General features: G+C 35.6%; 1 protein-coding gene across 1 annotated transcript in view; it reads right to left on the bottom strand.

Moving 5' to 3' along the window:
- ZNF292 (zinc finger protein 292) overlaps positions 1–21,532 on the bottom strand; it is a 34,222-nt gene extending 12,690 nt beyond the window's left edge. The window contains exons 1-6 of the mRNA XM_034408937.3: positions 21,088–21,532; positions 12,491–12,645; positions 12,282–12,360; positions 11,571–11,706; positions 1,865–2,067; positions 266–402 (exon numbers count right to left, since the gene is read on the bottom strand). Of these exons, the coding sequence (XP_034264828.2) occupies positions 266–402; positions 1,865–2,067; positions 11,571–11,706; positions 12,282–12,360; positions 12,491–12,645; positions 21,088–21,258 (881 nt within the window). The 5' untranslated portion in view covers positions 21,259–21,532. The remainder of the gene's footprint in view (positions 1–265; positions 403–1,864; positions 2,068–11,570; positions 11,707–12,281; positions 12,361–12,490; positions 12,646–21,087) is intronic.
- Positions 21,533–22,871: the final 1,339 nt, after the last annotated feature.

Here is a 22,871-nt window from a genome sequence, read left to right as displayed (position 1 = left end):
ATGAAATGCAGAAAGGATTACAAAAATCATGTCTGCAACATGTATTTATAGAACATTAATTTTTTAATAAAAAAAAGACACCCAGAAACTGATGTTTTGGAGACTTTAAAACTAATGTTGCTTTGTAATAATCGATATGCTACATGACCTTTAATTTTTTTTAAAAAATAACATCAAGTGCATTAGTTATCTGGTGACAAAAGCTTTTATTTTACTGCTAAATGTGACACATGTTGACCACAACAGTGTTCAGACTCGAACCTACCATGCACAATACATCTCTCCTTGCTGTAGCTGCCGAGATAAGAATGCTGCACACAGAATCAGAGCACTCTTTTCATCTCCTTCTGATTCTAGGTTACAGATCATTTCTAAAGCATCTTTACAGTCTATATCTGTAATCTGTAGGACAAGACAAATCATGATCAATAAACCTTTATTTTCAAATGAACAACAGTTTGATAACATTTCAAAATGCTGGAAACTTTCAAAAACAAATGGGTTGGATCTTAACAATTAAAATTAAATGCTAATTGAATTATCTTCCTATTATTAATTCTCCTTTTCTTCCACATTAATATTGTTCATTTCTAATAACCTTAGAATGTTTTGAGGCAACTGTCAAGCCTTTCAAATTGCACATGAAACCTTGATGTTTCAGATCATGTGCCTATGTTTGAAGTAAAACTAGAGTTATTTTTCAAAAATAAAACAAATTCTTATATATTAAATCTACTTCCCAAAGTGTGATTCTATACATATTGTGAAAGAAAGAAAAAAAAAGAAAGAGAATATGCCTTCCATTCAGTCTTGACTCCTAGTGACCACCTGGAGTATTCCCTACAGTTTTCTTAGCAAGTTATTTTGCAACTGGTTTGCTATTGCCTGCTTCCTAGGGTTGAGAAAGGGTGACTGGCCCTAGGTCACCCAGCTGGCTTTGCACCTAAGGTTATCACTATAACTCACAGTCTCCCACTTACTAGACTTCCCACCTAGTGCAATAACTACCTCAATTACTTCATCTCAAGTACTGCTGCAGAAAACCATACCCAGAATTATCATTTATTATTTCAATATTTTAAAAAATCAGTAGTCTTTGATTTATGACTGTTTGCTTAACAATGATTCAAAGTTATGACAGCCTTGGCTAAGTGACTTATGACTTGTACTCACACTTACAACTATTGCACATTCCGATGGTCATTTGCAATTTGGCCTCTTGGCATTTGGCTCACATTTAAAGCTGGTTACAGTATCCTGTGGTTAAATGATCACAATTTGCAATCTATTTTGCCAATTTCCACAAAAAAACCCCACCCATTGGGAAAACTGGATTTAATAATCACGATTTGCTTATTGACTGCAGTAAAAATTGTCGTAAAACTGGGCCCAACTCAATTTGTAACTCCAATGACTTACGACGGAAATTCCAGTCACAACTGTAGTAAAAGCACACTTAACTGATTTGTTTCAGTGGTTCCCTTAATGACCACCATGTATATTGTTGCACAACTGGGTAGAACTGCAATGACTTATGACAGAAATTATGATTCCAATTGCGGTAACAAGTTGAGGACTAACAGTAAGGAAACACTGTTGCTAATTAATTGCAAAAGAAATGCAAGAAATTGGAAGACTAATTCCTGCAAACCACAATTTTGTCTTATATAGGTAGCCCTTGTTTAGCAACCACAATTGGAGCTGGCAACTTGGTCATTAAGCAAAAATGGTCACTAAGTGAAACAATGACTATATTTATGACCTAAATTCAGTTTATTTCATAATTTTTAGATTATGGTTTCCAATACTTTTCCCTCTAGAGAAAGGAATTTTGTTTTGAGAAACAGACATAAAATGCACTCACCTCTTGCATTAGTTTTTCATTTGGTGATCCAGAACAAAGACAAACTAGATAGGTTTGCTTAAAATTGCCTTTGCTGCTGATTTCTGGATGGTCTGAGCATAGTTTTGCTAATGCAGTTGCTTGAGATAATTGCTTTGTTTTCACCAAATGCTTAATACGCATATCCAACAGCACAGGGCCTTCAAAGGCTAAAAATTTATTCACTGAAAGACAGACCATTGCAGGCAATATTATTTCCCCATATAATTATCAAATCTGCATAACCCTGTTAATATGCAAGACAAATATAAATATTATTAGAAAAACTAATTATAGAAAGATCAATAAACCAAATGCCTGGGCAAGATACAGTCAATTTGTTCTAACAATAAAGGGCAAGAATCTCAGTTCTTCAATGTCATGATCAACTTAATTGTAGAGTTATATAAAATTATAGATTGAAAGCAGACCCAGGCCAGTATTTGACTCCCATGAATGATTCCTATGTCTCAGCATTGACAAAATCAAGTGATTGGTTTTGTTCTTCCTATGCAAAACCGGTGTACACAAACAGAAAACGTGTTTGGCTTCAATCTTTAAATAAATACAATGTGTTCTATAAGTTCCCTGAACTCTAAATTGATCATGACTTGGCAGAAACAAAACCTGGGACATTTTGTTGTTCTGAGGTTTGACCGAATTTTTTTTTTTTTTGGCAAGGATGCAGAAATGATTTCAGACCAAGTAGACCCCAATCTTTCTGGTGCTTTCCTTTCCCTTTCTTGTTTGCTGGTATTCACCTGCATTGACTGCCAGCATCCCAGTGTAACATATCTTATCAAATACTTCAATTTACCCAAGGCATCCCTTTACTTTCCCTCCCCACAGCTGTCATTGTCACCAAGATAATATTCAATCCTGAATCCACATCCCCTCACAATGAGACAACCACATTTCAAATAATATCCAAACACATAGGCTTTGGACACTAACCAACTGCAAACAATTATTTTTAAATTGTTTTCAGTATGTATTCAACCCTCGCTGAGGAGACATTATAATCACTGTAGTTTACGAAAAACCTGAGCTACCATGATTTTGTGCAGAAATTAGTGAATGAATGGGCCAGTTTAAGACTGTTTCTCTTTAAGCTGTTGATATCATAAATCACTAATTTATGTGTAAAAAGTGATAGAAATTGGGTCTTCCGGGGAAGAATAAATGAGAAACTGAAGAAACCAGATGGTTTATTCATAGTTATGACTCATCTATAAATATAAAACTACTGATAGGAACAAAACTATACTGCCAAGAATAATTTTAATTAATAATAAACTCAACTGCATCACAGACTTCCCCCCAGCCTGGCTGGATTAAGATGTCGTATAATATGAAAACTGATACTCCAACAGGTAAACCCATTGCTTTAATTACTTTAGCAAGGTGATGAAATTAGATAAATGGGATAGATACTAGTGTCATTCAGCTAAACGGATATTGAACTTTCTCTTCTGTAATGAACTACTACCCTGCACCCAAATGTGTTGCAAAAGATGGAGAAAATGGGGGTGAAAGGGTTGCTGATAAAGTGTGTTAGCAAACTCTAGATTTAGTCCTTATCCAACTTGATATTACAGATGGAACATAATCCATTATTATTTATTAGAAGAAGAAAAGACAATCATGATATAGTTAATAAATATGATAACTAAACTGATAAAAACATGATTTGCAAAGATTCTTACAAGAAAAAAAAATACCTATAGTTCTTTTAATAATTCAGATTAAGATGGATGGCTTTATTATTTATTTAAGTAATAAGATAAATATTTTTAAACATTAGAAATAGTCACTGTACACTAATGTAAAGCAAATGACAAAAATATTTAATAGAAGAAATGAAAATGTTTTATGTGAACATTAGAAAGATTAAAATGTACATGCAATTTGACTGTTAACACAAAATGATAACAAAGGTTCAAAACCATCATGACTTAGCTCTGTGGTTCAAAGTAATATAGATTTAGTGTCAAAAAAGGTCGCCTCTTAGGCTCTAGTTATGAACTCTAGCCATAAAAATATTTCTTAATCAATTGTTAAAATGTTATATTACATAACATTTTTTATGTAATACAAAATTTCTATACTAAGAGTACAATAAATTTAAGAAAAACATTCCAGCAAAAGGCAGCCATTACTAAAATGATTAGCAATACTCATCTTAAAACTATACTCAAGCAGTTGAGTTATATTCTTGTGTTATCAAAACAAAATAACTGGAGAAACAAATAAGATTTTGATAATACGTAGCAGATAATAAATATCATAGTGAAAGTACTCTAGTTATTAATTTATTTTTAAAAAACCTTTCCTTTGATGTCATAATCAATTGAATGTAGAAAATGACTCCCAATCATCATCTTAAAATTGAGACAAATTGTCTACAAAAATTTGGTCCCAGGCTTTTTTAGACTTTCAACATGAGAATTACAACAAAAGCAAACAGGAAGCCAAGTACATTATCAAAATGAATGTTGTAAGACTCCAGCTGGTGTCCTGATTACAATCTTGGTTACTGCATTCTGCACTAGCTAAAGCTTCCCAATTTTCTTTAAAGGCTGCCCTGTGTATGATAGCTCTGGAGGAATATAACTCTATTTGGGCTTATAAACTTCTGAAAAGTGAAAATATATTTGACGATGATGGATAAATCAGATCCATTAAGAAACACAAATAAGTACTCAATATTTTTGATTAAAATGTTTTTGTTCAGTACCCTATAGAATTCACTATAAGAAAAAAACTTGTTTTACAAAGGAAGAATTTTTGTGTGCAAGATTTAGTCCCCCAAATAGTTTATCAACTGTTATAAAATGGGAAATAGCAATAGCATTTAGACTTCTATACCGCTTCAGTGCTTTACAGCACTCTCTTAGTGGTTTACAGAGTCAGCATATTGCCCCCAACAATCTGGGTCCTCATTTTATCCACCTTGGAAGGCTGAGTCAACCTTGAGCCGCTCAGAATTGAACTCCTGGCATTGAGCAGTGAGTTAGCCCTGCAGTACTGCATTCTAACCACTGTACCACAACTGCTCTATACACACACAGAGGGAGAAATTGAATAAATAAATGGAAATTATACAGTTGCAAGAAAAAGTATGTGAACCCCTTGGGATTACGTGGAGTTTTGCATGAATTGGTCATAAAATGTGCTCTGAACTTCATCTAAGTCACAACAATAGAAAAACACTATCTGCTTAAAATAATACTACACAAACATTAGATGTTGCCATGGTTTAATTGAACATAACATGTAAACATTCACAGTGCAGGGAGGAAAAAGTATGTGAGTCCCTAGCCTAATGACTTCTCCAAGAGCTAACTGGAGCCAGGAGTGAGCCAACCTTGACTCCAATCAGTGTGATGATATTGGATGTGTTGCTGACAGCTGTCCTGCCCTTTAAAACTACACACACATTTTGGGTTTACTGGTTTCAAGAAGCACTGTCTGATATGAACCATGCCTCGCAGAAAAGAGCTCTCAGAAGACCTATGATCAAGAATTGTTGACTTGCATGAAGCTGGAAAGGGTTACAAAAGTATCTCCAAAAGCCTTGATGTTCATGTGTCCACGTTAAGACAGACTGTCTACAAATGGAGAAAGTTTAGCACTGTTGCTACTCTCCCTTGGCGTGGTCGTCCTGTAAAAATGATTGCAAGAGCACAGCACAGAATGCTTCATGAGGTAAAGAAGAATCCTAGAGTGTCAGCTAAAGACCTACAGAAATCTCTGGCACATGGTAACATTTTTGTTGACACATCTACAATAAGGAAAACATTAAACAAGAATGGAGTATTATGGGAGGACACCATGGAGGAAGCCATTGCTGTCCAAAAAAAATATTGCAGCATGTTTGAAGTTTGCAAAAGAGCACCTGGATGTTCCACAGCACTACTGGCAAAATATACTGTGGACAGATGAAACCAAAATTGAGTTGTTTGGGAAGAACATACAACACTATGTGTGGAGAAAAAAAGGCACAGCACACCAACATCAAAACCTCATCCCCACTGTAAAACATGGTGGAGGGAGCATCATGGTTTGGGGCTGCTTTGCTGCCTCAGGGCCTGGACAGATTGTTGTCATTGTTGGGAAAATGAATTTGAAAGTTTATCAAGACATTTTGCAGGAAAACGTACGGCCATCTGTCCGCCAACTGAAGCTCCGCAGAGGATGGGTGATACAACAGGACAATGACCCAAAGCATACAAGTAATTCAACAAAAAAATGGCTTCAACAGCACAGAATACGCCTTCTGGAGTGGCCCAGTCAGAGTCCTGACCTCAACCCGATTGAAATACTGAGGCATGACCTTAAGAGAGCGATTCACACCAGACATTCCAAGAATATTGCTACATTGAAACAGTTTTGTGAAGAGGAGTGGTCCAAAATTACTCCAGATCGTTGTGCAGATCTGATCTGCAACTACAGGAAATGTTTGGTTGAGATTATTGCTGCCAAAGGAGGGTCAACCAGTTATTAAGTCCAAAGGTTCACATACTTTTTCTTCCCTGCACTGTGAATGTTTACATGTTATGTCCAATTAAACCATGGCAACATCTAATGTTTGTGTAGTATTATTTTAAGCAGACTGTGTTTTTCTATTGTTGTGACTTAGATGAAGTTCAGAGCACATTTTATGACCAATTCATGCAAAACTCCACGTAATCCCAAGGGGTTCACATACTTTTTCTTGCAACTGTAAGTCAGAAATATTATCATAAACATCATACTCTATTTGATGCACATAACTCAAAAATAGCTGAGCCAAAAATAAATATTCATTATATCTTTAAACTTACAACTTGAAATATTTAAATTAGTTTACTAAAAAAAGATAACACTAAACTATGTCTCCATATCAGAAAGCTGAATGCATTAAAAAAAACTTTCTGAAATGTATGTAACTATATTTCAAATTAAAAAACAGGAATGCCTATTTTACATTTTTTATTAGAAATAAATGTATCTTTCAAATCTGGAAACGTTAATTAGAAATGGTTGGTTTAGTATAATGTTTCTTAAAGTGTGTTGGACCACAGTTTGGTTTACAAAATCAAAATTATTTGCCAGCCAATGCTGAAAAATAATACAATATTAAAATTCCATCAAACAATTGTGAGAAGTGGTAGCAGCAATGAATACATAAATTTTAATTGTTAATACATAAATATGAATAAATATAATCCATACAAACAAAATCTCCTTTGGGGTTTTTTATAAATTTTAAAAGTGGGAAGAAGTGCTAAGAAAAAGTATAAAAGTTTTGTTAAACAAAATGCTAAATTTGCTTTGTTAAATAAATGTTAAACATTTATTGTTTAACATTCATAGTTTTTCTATCTTCAAATGATCTGGTAATATATTAAATTTGCTATTTTTTAGCCTTGTTCTTCCACCCACAGGAACTAATAATCCTTTAAACCACAATGTTTATCATTTCAGGTTGTTTCTCTTGTGTTAACACTCTGTTATAATTGAAGTAAGATACAAAAGGACCTTGAGAGTTTTAACATGTATTATTTCTAACTCATAAACGGGAACTGTAAGTCACGTCAAGGTTAAGAAATATGTAGAAGTTTTAATGTCAAGGTTTAATTTATTTTTCATTTCCCAAATATGTGACAATATTTAATCTCATGGAATTTTATCTGGTACCCAAGGAATACCTACATTTTTATTTATTTACTTCTATCTCACCTTTATTTTTACAAATAACTCATGTAGTGAACATATCCAACACACTTTCTTCCTATTTTCCCTACAACAACCCTGTGAGGTGAGTTGGACTGAGAGTGTGAGTGACTGGCCCAAGTTCATTAAGCTGGCATTCATGGCTAATGCAGGACTAGAACTCATTGTCACCCGCTTTATAGCCTGATGCCTAAACCACTAGACCAATCTTTAAATGGATGTAATTTTTACAATTGTATTACAAAAGGAATTCTTTTAAAACACCATAATATTTAGACAAACCATAATAGTTTGTTATATAGCTTGTGAACAGTGCTATGGACAAGCATAATTAAAGGCATTAGGACTGTGTAAAGCATTTAAGGGGATGCTATCTCGCCTAATGACCATGGGATTCAAAGGCAACTGGAACTGCAGGCATTTACTTTTTGACTGCATCACTTAGTGACAGAAATTCTAGTCTCAACTGCCATCTTAAATCAAGGGCTACCTATAACGCAAAGGTAGGAGCAGTAGCTGTTTTCAAGTTCCTACAGTGCTTGTTTAATTTTTTAAGTTCTGCTACTATTCAGAAGGATTAGCTGTAATTTTAAGAGGAACGTTTAAAAAAACGATAGCTTGTTTACCTATCTTATTCTACAGTAGTTCTACCAGATTTTTTTTTATTCTGTAACTTTTTAAAATCTGTTTTAACGTTAAGGTATTGACTTGAACTACAAAAACTAAGTATCAAAAAAAGAACATTATATAAATGCTGCACAGCTCCCCTGGATTATTCAGGATGAGTTCCCATTTTTAACTGACAGTGAAAAGGTGCCTATTATCTGGCTAAAGAAAAGCCTTTTGCACTTAATGTATTTTACAAGTTAAATCTCTTCCTCTGTACAGTAATCATTGGAAATTATTAAATGCAGGCGAGTTTTTGTTCAGGTCCATCAAATTTCAGTTTTCACAAGGACATGTTCCTAGTTGGGAGCAACTAGAACTTGGGCAATATTTTAATTGTAATGCAAAATATTTCTCCCATTCTTGAAAGGCATTTACAAGAGTTGTTAAAAAACTGTTGATACTCCCATAAGTAAAATATTTAATTTCATATAGGTAAAACAACAACTATCCCTATCTGCAAAGTAGATTTAGGCCTCTTTCCACCAGGGTGGATAAAAATCAATGATTTTTTTTAAAAAATAAAAAAACTCAGATTTTTTTGATTTAAATTGGATTTTTTTGATTTTTATCGAATTTATTTTAATAAAAAACTTTTGGGGTAAAAATCTATCGTAAGGTAGTTTTCTATTTAAGATACATAAATAATTTAGTTTATTCAGCATGAAATGGAGCTTAGTTATGTAGCATGAGGCTGTATATTCTGCAACACTGGGACTATTGGTGAGTCAACAGTGGGTCAAAGGAGTAGCAGAGATGACAGTTGCTCTTTAAAAATTATGATTTAAATCGAGTTGATTTAAATCAAGCCTTTTTACTAGTGATTTAAATCATGATTTAAATCGTGATTTAAATCAACTCGATTTAAATCAAATCCACCCTGCTTCCCACAAAAAAAAATTATCGTCATCATAAGCATTATGATAAGATTTTTCTTTAAAAATTTGATCATAAATAAAATTACATAATGAAAGGTACAAACATGATATGACTGAATTTGCTACCTAATTTGCAGAAATTATTATTTGGCTAAGAAGCCCAGACATACAGTAAAGCCCATACTGAATTCACCATCTGAATTGAGTAATTTCTACTTCCATGCATTAGTATTTTTGTCTTCTCTTACACACTGTATAGTACATTTTTTCATAAAAGCAGAAAAAAGAAATAATAAAATTCAAAAAGAAAAAAACACCACAATCAGGCAACAAGCTCCAAATTAAAAAATACTGGTATCTTCTACCTTCAATCAATAAAATTACAAAAATGAGTTTCTCTTCATATAATGAAACCTTTATTTAATTTTTTTTGTCTCCATAAACTCTCCAGAACTTGAGAATTATGAAGAAATCAATTACCCACTGATGCCATTCCACCAGTGAATCAACTCAATAAATCTAAGAACTTCCAACCATACTGTTCCAGCTTTAATAATTTCAGCAAGCTGGCCTGGCCTAACTCCCCTCTTTTAAATTTTTAAATTTTTTAATTCGTGATTTTATAAATTGGGTGTTTTAATCTGTGTTTCGGCCGAAATATTTAATAATTTTAAGGGATTTTTTAATATTTGTATTATCTGTATTTTATCTTGGCTGTTCACCGCCCTGAGTCCTTCGGGAGTAGGGCGGTATAGAAATTTGATTAATAAATAAATAAATAAATAAATAAATAAATAAATAAATAAATAAGATTATTCTAAAATGATTATTTCACTATGAATAAACAGATTATTAATATATATTATTAAAAATATTAATTTCACTATAGTATACACTTATTTACAAATTAGAAATAAACCTACAGTACAAAGAAGCCCCAGTTTCCCAATGAAACAACTTAGCTTTTTAGGAAGTAAATTTTAGCAGATTTTAGGCCATTTACCATTCAAATAAAAGTATTCAATATTACCTTCAGAAAATATCTATACTCCTTCTTTGCCTTCTTCAGTTTGGATAGTGGTGATCCAGCTTGCATCTACAGGTAGTCCTTGTCCATTCATTCAGTGACCGTTTGAAGTTATGATGGCACCGAACAAAGGGACTTATGACTGGTCTCCAACGTTACAGCAATGCAGCACCCTGGGGCCCTATTATCAAATTTTGGATGCTTGGAAGCCTGCATGCACTTATGATTTTACATGCTTTTCAATTTGACCCACCCACCTATCTTCCCCCATCTATGTCTCTTTTATTTTTATTTTATTGATTAAATTTGTTTGCCGCCTCTCATCACAAGCTGAGTTTTGGTTCCTTGCTCTCTGCACCCTGAGAGAAACTTGAAGCGGAGGTCAGTACAGCAGGGCAGGAGATATGTGAGGTCCTGGTTTAACAATGATGTAGTCCTGACCTAACATACACAACCAGGACTACCAGAACTGCTGTCACTAAGGGTAGTCACATGATGTTTTGCCTAATGACTGCTAGGCAATAAGCCAATTGGGTTTATTTTATTGTTTATTGATTGATTGATATGTTACCCATCTCACCTGGAAGTGACTTTAAGCGGTGCAATCATTAAAACAATAGTGAAATTAAATTGGTCAAAACTGATAAAAATGGAGAGGAAGGGAGCAAGAATGTTAAGTGTGGACTACCTGTAACCTCCCTCTGTTTAATTGGTAAAGTATTCATAAAATAATAATAAAAAAGAATGTTTCTCTTATTTCAGGAATAACTGAAATATGCATAATACCTAAGTGCTTGGCTTAATAACAAACGTCGTAAATTTCACATCATGCATATTAAAAGCAACTTCATAAAAATTACTATGGAAGTTTCATCCGACCAATTTATGGGGTGGGGAGGCATTTACGAACAGATTAGGAATTCCAGGTGAAGGGGAAGAACCTCTAATTATATGAACACTCAATCTTCATATGTGAACAACTATGCAGCCAAGATATATTGGACTTATAGTACTGTAATAATAATGGAGGTGCTGGCTCCGTTCACATTATAATTCCAAAATAATTCATTATAAGAGTAGTTCTGGACAGGGTACTCTTTCTTATAAATATTCTTCAGTGTGATTTTAGGAAAGAATTAAAAAAAAACCTTTCATCTGTTTTTTTCTTTTGGTATACTATATACGAGTCTTTATATACAATTGCAGCGTATCATCATATATGAAGATATCTGCAAGCTAACACAAGGAAAATAACTAGTTTGAGTTGATGAATGAAATAGTTAAAGAGATACAGTATCTTCAAAATATTTGTGATATAAAAATATTAAAAGAGCAGTATCCTTAAAATATTTTTTTGCCGAAAGAGCAGTAATTAATTTCCCCCCACAAATTATCTTACCCTTATCCCAATCCAGCAGCTCTTGGGAAAGAATGTTGCGAAGAACTGGATTCTTCCATGTTCCATCCTCTTGGGCAAGAACAGATAAAATATGTAATTGATGGCTGCCATTTTGCATTAATTTTGTATGTGCCATCTGGAAAAAGAAGAGAATTTGTTATAACAAGTGACAGAAAATTATACTTGCTCCAGCATTTTTATCCTCAAAATCACAACATTTTCACTAATTGCCACGCTTAAAAACATAATGCAAACCTACAATTTTTTGCATGTTGACTTAAACCCAATGAAAACATGTAAATAAAATTATGGAATTATCTAGTGATCTTGATATAAGAATATTATAACATTTATTTGTTTATTTAATTTTCTGCCTTTATTATAATTATACAATATAAATATTGCCCTTGTCTAACATTCTATTCTCGTTTTGAATATAGAAGATTCTAATTAGAATTACAAGTAAGGGTGGTATGGAATTCTAAAATGTTAAGCAAAGTGCTAAACTACAAATAATGACAGGTTATTAAACCAAGCCACAGCTTCCTTATTTTACATTTAAATCATTTTAAGTAAACAATGATAATCATAATGATTTTTTAACAATTAAAACCAATAATCTTACAGGTTAATAGTTTTATTGCAATAGCACACTTGAACTTTTATTTTATGGAACTGGTGTATACACTAGCTATGAAATAAGATACCCACTTGAATAAATGACTGAAACTCTTTCCACCGATTTTCAGGCAGTTCAAGAGGCAAGCATAGCAAAAGTTCAGCATAGCTTCTGAAAAAGCAAATGGAACAATGTAAAGGTCAGCATTAAGTGCTCAGAAAAGAGTTCTATTACTTTTTAAATTTAACAAATGTTAGCTTTAAAACAAATTAGAAAACAAAATTATATATAATTTACTTACAGAGCTAAGCGTTCAAGCACAAAGGCTACATTTTCACACTCAGAGGTAAGGTAAGGTCTTGCTTTTATATATCCATGGATTGCCTGTGTGTATACCTCCAACAAAGGCAAGGGATCCTCAGATGTCTTCCACTTTTCTGCATATTCAAGAAGGGTCTGTTTATAAAATAGAAATTTGAGTCATCATAAAAGCATAATTATAATTTGGAGAAATGGCATTTAGCATATCAGCTATTGTTTTCTGAGCATACTATCTACATTCTTAGAACTAATGCCCCGATAGACAAGATTTTATTCCTTGAAATGTTTGATTTCCAGGTATGTGGAAACAGAACATTTAGAACCTGACCCATAGAATCAAGTATTGCAGTACCGTATAGTACAGACCTATAAAAAACTGTATCCCTCAGTGGTTAGTTATTGCAATAGCTCCAATCAGACAATAATCATGTTACTAGCTTTTGGACACTGATTAGGCTATATATGATATCTAATTTATTTCTAATTATGCTCAATATTAAGATACTGAAGGAGTGGATACAAGAAAAAATGTCAAAACACATAAGAAATTTTCAGCTTTATAAAGGGTCATGTTTTAACAGCAATGATGATGAAAATTATTTTAAAATGGCAGTATAGTGGCACTTGATTGAAATATGCAATAAAGAGTGCAGATTATATTATATACTATTATATATAATGTAATAAGGAAGAGCTTTTCAATATATGACAAAAGCACAAAATGATAAAATAATTTTTTTTAAAGAACAATCTACTTTGGCAATGTATTCAATTACGTTTATTACACTTTCTTTAAGGGTTAGCACCTGCAGTTGAATAAGCTGTGCAGGGCAACGCAAGGACAATTCAATCTGCCTCAAGATAGGATTCTTAAATTTGAAATGAGACGAAATGTATGAAATGTATGAATGTGGAGGGAACTGAAATTGTTCTATTCAAATTCTGGGGCATGAATGTGAAAAAAACAGAAATCCTGTCTGTTATCTATCATGAAAAAGATATTACTTGAAAAAAATCCAGAATAGGACGAAATTAGCTTTAGAGTATTGTAAGTTCTGTTATTTTATAAAATATTTTTTCCATAACACATCTTCACAATCTGATTCTTAAAGCCTACTCCTCTTTTCCTTTTCATCAAAACAGGGCAGATGGATTGCTGTTAAGAGGTGATGACTATCATATTTCAAACTATTAAATACTTGATACTTTGAATTATGATATTACAAAACATAATGTAGTGAAAGTTGAGGCAAAATGGATCCTATTATAAAGGGTATCTGCAACAAATTTCAGGCACATTGATAAATTTCTGTGCAAAAGGAAGAGATGATTAGCAACCCATTGCTGACTGTAATTGACCCAGCTGTTGAGAGTTGAGGACAGGGAAAAGTGTAATAAAAACCCATTAATTATCTTTTCCTTAAAAATATAATCTTTACAATAGGCAGGTAGGTAAAACAAACGTTTCTTTTTCCCCATGTATGGGAAAAAGTAAACAGTAATGGAAAAAAGTAGCTAAAATAGGATTCGTTCTCAGGTTTTCATTTCTATTCCAATCCCAGGATGCTGTGACTAGATAAAAACTGTCAGTCAGAACACAAAGGTTCACACTGATTAAGATCTCATCAGACCATACACTGTGTATACAATTATTAGAAAAGTTGTATTTTGGAGGATTAATTTTATTATTGAACAACTACAGTGCTCTCAATCAATCCTAAATGTTAATAAACCTCAAACCTGAGTATTTAAGAAAGTAAAAATGAGGTTTTGGCTTTCTTAGGAGAATATCTATGTGTGCACAATTATTGGGCAACTATTAGTGTGCAGAACTATAATGTAACTAAGTGAAAAATGACAATTTGTCCATCTCACTCGTTTATTTGCATCTGTGAAAGTGAAAATAATAAACAACTCAAAATGTACAAATAAACATTTCTGACATTTCAAAATCAGTACCAATATAGCCACCCTTCTTTTCAATAATATTCATAAGCCTTCCATTCATGAAGTCTGTCAGTTTCTTGATCTGTTGACGACCAACTTTTTGTGCAGCAGCAACCACAGCCTCCCAGACACTGTTCAGAGAGGTGTACTGTTTTCCTTCAATGTAAATCTCCCATTTAAGAAGGGCCCACAAATTCTCAATAGGGTTTAGGTCAGGTGAGGAAGGGGGCCATGCCATTATTCTGTCATCTTTAAGGCCTTTACTGGCTAGCCACCCAGTGGAGTACTTTGATGCATGCGATGGAGCATTGTCCTGCATAAAAATCATGGTTTTCTTGAACGATGCAGACTTTTTCCTGTACCACTGCTTTAAGGAAGTGTCTTCTAAAAACTAGCAGTAGGTTTGGGAGTTGATTTTGAGTCCATCTTCAACCCGAAAGGATCCAATTATCTAATTTTTAATAATACCAGCCCATACCAGTACCCCACTGCCACCTTGCTGGCGTCCGAGTTGGTGGAGCTCTGTGCCATTACTGATCCAGCCATGGGCCCATCCATCTGGTCCGTCAAGAGTCACTCTCATCTCATCAGTCCATAAAACCTTTGAAAAAACTGTCTTCAGGTATTTCTTGACCCAGTCTTCCCACTTTTGTTCAGTGGTGGATGGGTTTCAGCCTTGCTTGCCTTGGCCATGTCTCTGAACACTGGACAACTTGTACTTCTGGGTACTCCAGGTAGGTTTGCAGTTCTGGAATATGATAGCACTGGAGGATAATGGGTTCCTGGTAGCTTCATGTTTGATTCTTCTCAAATCTTTAGCAGTTAATGTGCATCTTTTTTCTCAACACATTTCTTGCAGTCCCGTTGACTATTTGAAACAAAATTTTTGATGATTCTGTGATCATGGCCCAATATCTTAGCAATTTCAAGAGTGCTGCATCCCTCTGAAAGACTTTTTTTTACAATTGTTGACTTTTCAGAGTCAGTTAAATTTCGTTTTTGGCCCATTTTGCCTGAGGAAAAGAAGCTGCCTAATAATTATTTTCACTTTGTTAATCTCCTTAGTTGACACCCTCCCTCATTACACAAATATGCATCACCTGATATGTTGATAGTAGATATAGTGCTTATATCCACCAAGCATTCAGGTTTATACAGCTTGGAGGTGGAAATATGCATAAAAATGATATGGTCAAAATACTCACTTGCCTACCAATTGTGCACAGAGTTTATTTGGAAATAATAACACTCAACAGATAACTGGTACATATAATAGTACACACTGCCAAAAACTAGCTAGAATGTCAGACTAAGGCTAGGGCCATTTGCCTCGGTCACAAACCTCATTAGTTGCCTTTGAGCTTCTGCATAATTTACCTCATATGATTGTTTCCAGGATTTAAAAAATGATAGAGAGAATAACATACAGTTCCCTAAGGTCCTTGGAAAAAAGGCAGAATAAAGGTGTCATATATAGCATAGCCTCAATTTAAAAGAGCTGAGATGGGGAGAGAGAAAAGACAGCACAACTATGTGGCCTTGAAAGTTTAAACCATCTTTCAAACTGAATGCATCACCAATATGATTCCTATCTCTGTATCTGAGGTGTGGCTCAAGTTTGGAAACCTAGTAATCAGCCTAAAATATGGTTTACAATTGCTGCTCTTTTAGCATCCTCTTAAATTTTTAAAATTGGTTAAATCTTCTATTCTCATAAAATTGGTAAGAATTCAAGGTATTGACCTCTTAGAGCAGGGCTGTCAAACTCACGGCCGTGGGCTGGATGCGTCACATGCTGACCCCGCCCCTGCCCGGTTTAGCGAAAGGGAAAAAAATCCCGCTAAATCACGTGATACTGCCGTGAGGACACGAGTTTGACACCCTTCTTAGAGCTTTTATTCTCCTTTTGATTTTGAGCCTATAAATAAAGGTTAAGGGTATTATTAGGATCAGAACTGTTTTCTGACCCCTGTATAATATAAGCACACTACAGAATTTTATCTGACAACCTAAAGAATAGAAGAAGAATTCATAGTTTATTACGGATATTAAACTTCCATATAAAACATCTCACTTATAGAGCTATTTCATTGTGAACAAAGTCTAAACTAAAATTCAAGCAATCTATAAATGAATTACTATCAATTCTTAGCACAAAATATACATTGGATCAAGCAATTGAGCACTATGTTTTATATGGCTACTAATCTAGATGCAGTTCTTTTCTACACTTGATGGAGGTGGAATAATGATACCCTCACCTCTCTTCACTGCACAAGATCAGGACTCCTCTATTATACACTTAAGCTAGTTAGTCAACTGGACAGAGTATATTCAGCTCTGTGTAAAACCTCTATTTTTGCCTTTACTGCAATTAAGTCAACTTGAACAAAGGAATGCTACTCAAAAATTGACTAGAAAGATGGTTGAATGCCTTTCCTTTTAAAATTTATCACTGCCTAATAAATGTGTCCTCAAGGCCAGAACAAGACTAAGAAATTTTTGAGTAGGAGTTCCTCCTTGATTCTCCTATATGCAACAGGGGGGAAAATATAAACAATGTTCTTTTGTTTCAGTTGCTTCTTTGTTGTCTAAAAGTGCAGTCACAGGTTATATACTGGAAGAAGCGGATTTTCCTATACCCTGCCAATTCCCCACTACTGTTATTGTTACATAGTGACAGAATGATTGTCATAATTTGAAGAAAAGCTTGTTATGTAACTTATTGGCTTCTTTCTCTCACCAATTTGTTTTTAAATTGCCTTAATCTAGCCTTAGTTTGGTTTTATACAAAATGGATTTCTGCTATATAGCAGAAAGAAAATGTTACACTTAAAAATGATGGGTTATTATGGGAATCAGTCACCTCACTCCCTTGTAATTAGGATCTCTATTTAAGTGACTTGCCTGTTTCCAGCAGTTTTCTTTTGCGCAAAATGGGCTTCTGCTGGAACAGAAAGAAAAATATAGGATCAAGGGAATAGTTCTCTTTGCTGCTGAACCCTCCCCCTGGTTGAATAAGTAATTTATTTCTTATTTGTCTTAATTTGTCTTTGTGGACCAAAACCTATGAAGTGAAATACCTGGTTGCATGTTAAATTATCCCTGGCTCAACCTATCATTAACTACACTATCTTACATCCCAAGTTTAATTAAAGAAAATAAAAACAAGAAAACAAGTTTGTACTGTGTTTACTCACTGATTCTTTTTAAAGCAATGCCATAAGAAGCGTACAAAATTAGAGCAAAAGTATCCCACTACAAGAGTAATTCCAACAGTAGCAACCAGACAGTATTATTAAAAATGCTGTTTGGTAAACTATTTTGGTCACTATTTTATAGATAGATGGCATAATTATCCAACCAAATTTTTTGGAGGGTATTATTAGCTGGTTATCTAAATGTAATTAAACTTTGCATTTATTTGTATATTTGATGACCTAAACAATGAATTGAAATTATGCTTGTCCATTTTTTAAATTTTCTAGATTTCCTTTGAAATTAGTAATGTATTTTATATTTTGGTTTATTTAATTCTGATGGTCAACATTTGCTATTAATTAGAAAAATGTTCCCGATTACAGGTAGTCCTTGACTTACAACAGTTCATTTAGTAATCTTTTAAAATTACAATGGCACTGAAAAAGGTGACTTATGACCGTTTTTTCAGAGTTTTGACCTTTGCAGCAATGACCTTTGACCTTTGCAGTGTCCCAGGGTCATATGATCACCCTTTGCAACCTTCTGACAAGCAAAGTCAATGGGGAAGCCAGATTCACTTAACCACCCCGTTATGAACTAATCAACTGCAGATATTCATTTAACAACTGTGGCAAGAAAGGTCGTAAACTGGGGCAAAAGTCACTTAACAATCTCACTTAACAACATAAATTTTAGGCTCAATTGCGGTCATAAGTCGAGGACTACTTGTATTTGTTTTAAAGCTTTCGACTGCATTTTATTACTATATCCTACTCGGGACTGCTATGCGCAACTACTGGTAGGCCTTATTGTAGAATGACAATACAGAAATATGATGTGACAAAAAATGATAATGTGGAAATAAATGTATAAAATGATAATTGTTACATGGCTTCAAACAAGATAGGTACCTATGCACCTGCTATTTTATGGTTACTTCATACAAGGACACCTTTTACTGGAGTATTTAGCAATATCTAACCATAGTCAAATGACAGGAGACTAAGTGATATTTTGACTAACATCCACATGAAATTGAAAACATTGCTTTTAATATGAAATCCCCAGCAGAAAGGAACTGTAGGTTAGGCAAAGAGACTTAAAGTTTAAAATACTATTCACTTTTATATATAAATGGCATTTTCATATATAAAAGTCATTTTCTAATGATGCTTGCATTAATGATGATAGGAAATGGTATATAAATCGATACTATGTAAAGAAGTTCAAGAAGTTTACAAAATATAATAAAAGTAGAAACATTAATATACATGCACAATAGCATACAAATGTCAACATTTAAATGATTAGGTGAAGTACACATTGCATCCATGACTCCTTCATAATCTGGACTATTAAACTGAATCCAGTGACTGAATGATTCTAAGTCTCAAACAACATAGGGTATTAAGACTAGCACCTATATAGAGGTTGAAGAAATTCCATTATTTTAGTGAACACACCCTGAAATGCTTAATGTAATATACCACTGACATCTTCTCACACTCTAGGAACCAACTGATATGGCAGAGGTTCATTATTATAATCTGCTTAATACTGCATTTTTGTGAAATTGAATTTAACTCATTGACTCCTCTAGAACAGAGTTTTATAATCAAAAACATCTGATTTAGTTACATCGAATAAGCTACTAACGACCTAAAGTTTTTCTCTCATTTTCCCAATTGCTCCAAGAAAGGTTGGGAAATACCAAGGTATTGGAAGTGGAAGTGAGCAAGTAAACTCTTATTGTATAAGCAAATACGGTATATTTGACATGTGAAGTGATTCCATATTACTATAACTGATAGATACAGAAATCCAGTTTGATTTTCTATTCTTGCTTTAACCCAATAGTATTGTCAACACAAATATCCAAGTTTATGCAACACAATCTGTTTCCATAACCCCTGCCCTGCGGAAAACCTGCTTATGTAGTATGTGAATTACAAAATATATAACATATATCAATTATCAATTCAAATAAAGATACAACTGCTCATGTTGAAATCCTGAATTTTGTTTTCCAGATTAAAGAAATAATGCTACAACAGTTTATCAATATAAAAATCATTGCTTCAAACAGGCAATGAGTTTTTCTCACTTTAAGGCACCATGTACTTTTACTAAGCTTTTTCCTTTTGATAGGTCCTCAATTCTAAAGATGAGAGGTGTAATTAAAAGGATTTAACTCCTACTTTGCCAATTTAACCATGCAAAGAACTATTTTTTATTTCTTACTGCAATATTTTAAAGGTGATGAAAAGTTACGGTATATCATAATTTCAGATGATAGGTTCAGGCCAACTTCAGTACAGGTCTGGAAACAGTGTCCATCTGAACAATTGATTGACTTTAAATGAAAGTATTGTTCCTGAAGGTAGTTCAGAAACAAGATTAAATAAGTGACTCTAAATGTCTTTGTTTATGTAACTTAGCATGTTAGAATTCAAGTACTCTTTAACATTATTTTCATATTTTGCCTCTTGGGAGATCTCCGTGAACCCATTTAGTACACAACGTAGTGAATTAAGTCTCCATTACAGGATAAACCATAAATATTTACTGCGGGACAGAACACAATAAGCAACTAATAAAATAACAAGCCGGTGTACCTTTAAGGCAATGTGAAGTGAAAGTGAGGCACATTCAGGCCACAATTCAAAAAGGAAATAAGGTCACTTAAATTTGGAAGAACCAAGGACAGTTTGAGGCAACCCACCTCTAAACTAGCAGAGATTTCGGCTCGAGGACTGTACCGGTTTTTGTTTTTTTAAAATATATATATAGTATTACACACACACACACACATATATATTATATAGCCAAAGGGGGTAAGATACCCCCCCTTCCTCAACTATGGGATATAGATGGATGCATGCTTGGGGAGCTGATGACAACGACATGAAGGGAAGGCGACCGACCCAGCTCTCTCGCCTTTTCGTTTGCAGCGCTACCAAAGCGAGGTGGAACGAAGCGGGCAAAGCAAAGCCCCCGCCGGTCTTTCTCCCCTAGCCCCTCCCCAGGAACCAGCCACCCGTCCCTCTGCCATCGCTCTCGGCCAAGGGGGCACTGCGCTCTCCACCGTCAGCAGACAAAGGCCCCTCCAGAGCCGAGGCGGCACCAACACAACAAAGGGGCCGAGTTTCGAGCTGAGCGCGAGCACCCAAGGCGGCGGTTGGGGTGGGGGGGGGGGAGGAGAGCGAGAGCTGTTCCGGGCCGCCAGAAGCTCCTCTCCAGCGCAGGGGGGCGGGACACCCGCCTGGAGTCAAAGAGGTTCAATGGGTGCTGTCGGCGCTGCTCAGAAGAGCAAAGCGCGGCCCAGCTATTAACATCGCCCAGCCTCTTCCACCGCCCCCCCCCACCAAAGTGGCTCCGTCCTCTTTCTCCCCCCTCCCCCTCTCAAAAGCGGCCAGGCCCCATCCTGACCTGGCACAGCTGCTGACAGTATTCGGTGGCCGCTTCCACGGCTGGCTGGCTTCCTCTTTCCCTCAGCTCCGTTTCTAGCTCCAGCAGCCTCTTGTTCAGGCTCGGCATATCCAGGAGGCCGCTCTCGCTGCCGACGCTACCGCTGTCCTGCTCGGCCTCCTCGTCCGCCATCTTCGCACCCAGCTCCGTCGCGTACGCAGCCCCCCTCCCCCCACCTCTAATTCCTCCAGAACGGCCTACCTCCCCTCCCGCAAACCCCCCCTCCCTCGTACGGGTCACGTGATTACACAATGCCACGTTCCGGGGAGGCGGTCACGTGAGGGATGAGGGAGGAGAGATCGGGAAGAGAGAGAGAGGGAGACATTTCGCTGGCTTTTTTTTTTCCTCCTGTTTCTTCCCCCCCTTTGCCCCCCCCTTACCAGGCGCTCCCTTTTCGCAGAGGGGCGGGGTCACACGTCCCGGCGCTGTCACGTGCGGAGTTGGCGCGTGCCGAATGGCACTCGCCGCCTCGTGACGTCTCTCGAGGACTTTTGGCGGCAGGAAAACAAACGTTAATTGGGCGCTTCTCGGTTTCCTTTCGGTAGCGAGAGCGCCTTTAATATCTGTGAGAGGAAAAAACGGCTGGCGCCCTTGCAATCAAAAATAAGTGGAAAGAAATGGGAAGTGTTGCAAACCAAAACGTTTATTTTAACGTGGGTTGTACGCTTGAGATTTCCTGTGGGAGACACTACTACCCCTATATTGGTTATCCTTCCACAATATTTGCAAAATACTCCACTGCTGCAGCTGACCCAGGGACATAAATATAAACCCTTGGAAAAGAGCTAAATTTATCTGTCATCAATTTGTAAACAAATTTCACATTTCTCACGAAGACATTTGACTTGCCACATGACTGGAAAATCAAGTGCCTAGAAATAACGGGACTCAGAAGAAACATCAGAAGCTTGATGCAAAGTTCAGTGGCCCAATGGAAGACTCTTGCTGGTCAATGGTGATAGACTGGGAGGGGTTAACATCAAGAAAGGAATCTATGTCATTGCATTGGGTCCTCTGTCAAGAATACTGAACAAGTCAGGCCATGGCTACCAAACATCAAGAACATCTGCCAGGCTACCCCACATCCTTTACATGGACGAGCTGAAGCTGCAAGGAAAAACATCATCTGAAATAGAATCACTGCTCAACACTGTCTATATATACATCCAAGATTTTGCAATGGGATATGACTGAACAAATGTGCTGCACTTACTCTCACAGGAGAAAAATAGTGAAAGCTGAAGGACTCAAGATGCCCTATTGAATGAACATCAAGAGTTCAGATGAAAATCACTACTAATACTTAAGTATTTTTCAGGCTGGCAACATAAAACAAGAGAAAGGTTAAGACAAGAGAAAGGTTAAAAGTGACTACATCATAAGAATGAAGAAGATCTTAAAGTCCAAATTTAGTGGAGGAAGTACTATCAGGTTGATTAACAACCGAGCAAATCCATTCTTTAAATATTCAGGTAGAATTCTGGACTGGACTCAATGTGAACTAGAAGACCTGTTGTCTACATTTTGTTTGGGAGGATTACCCAAAACAGAACCTCATTGACCCCAAATTTCTCCACTCTTAATGAATTCCAGATATGTCAAACTGCGCCTTATCAAATTCCCATCCCTACTTGTGCAAGTGGGGATGTAGCCCAAAGCAACTGATAAAGTGCCAGGAGTCCTAGAAGCCAATTGACCCTTATTCTGAGGCATAAATCTGAGCTTGCTAGAGGGAGCACAACTCT

Source organism: Pantherophis guttatus, chromosome 1, assembly GCF_059756535.1.
Source record: "Pantherophis guttatus breed Tessera chromosome 1, ASM5975653v1, whole genome shotgun sequence".
Taxonomy (NCBI): Eukaryota; Metazoa; Chordata; class Lepidosauria; order Squamata; family Colubridae; genus Pantherophis; species Pantherophis guttatus.
The sequence above is the reverse complement of the archived record's forward strand: the minus strand, read 5'-3'. Positions and strand labels throughout refer to the sequence as shown.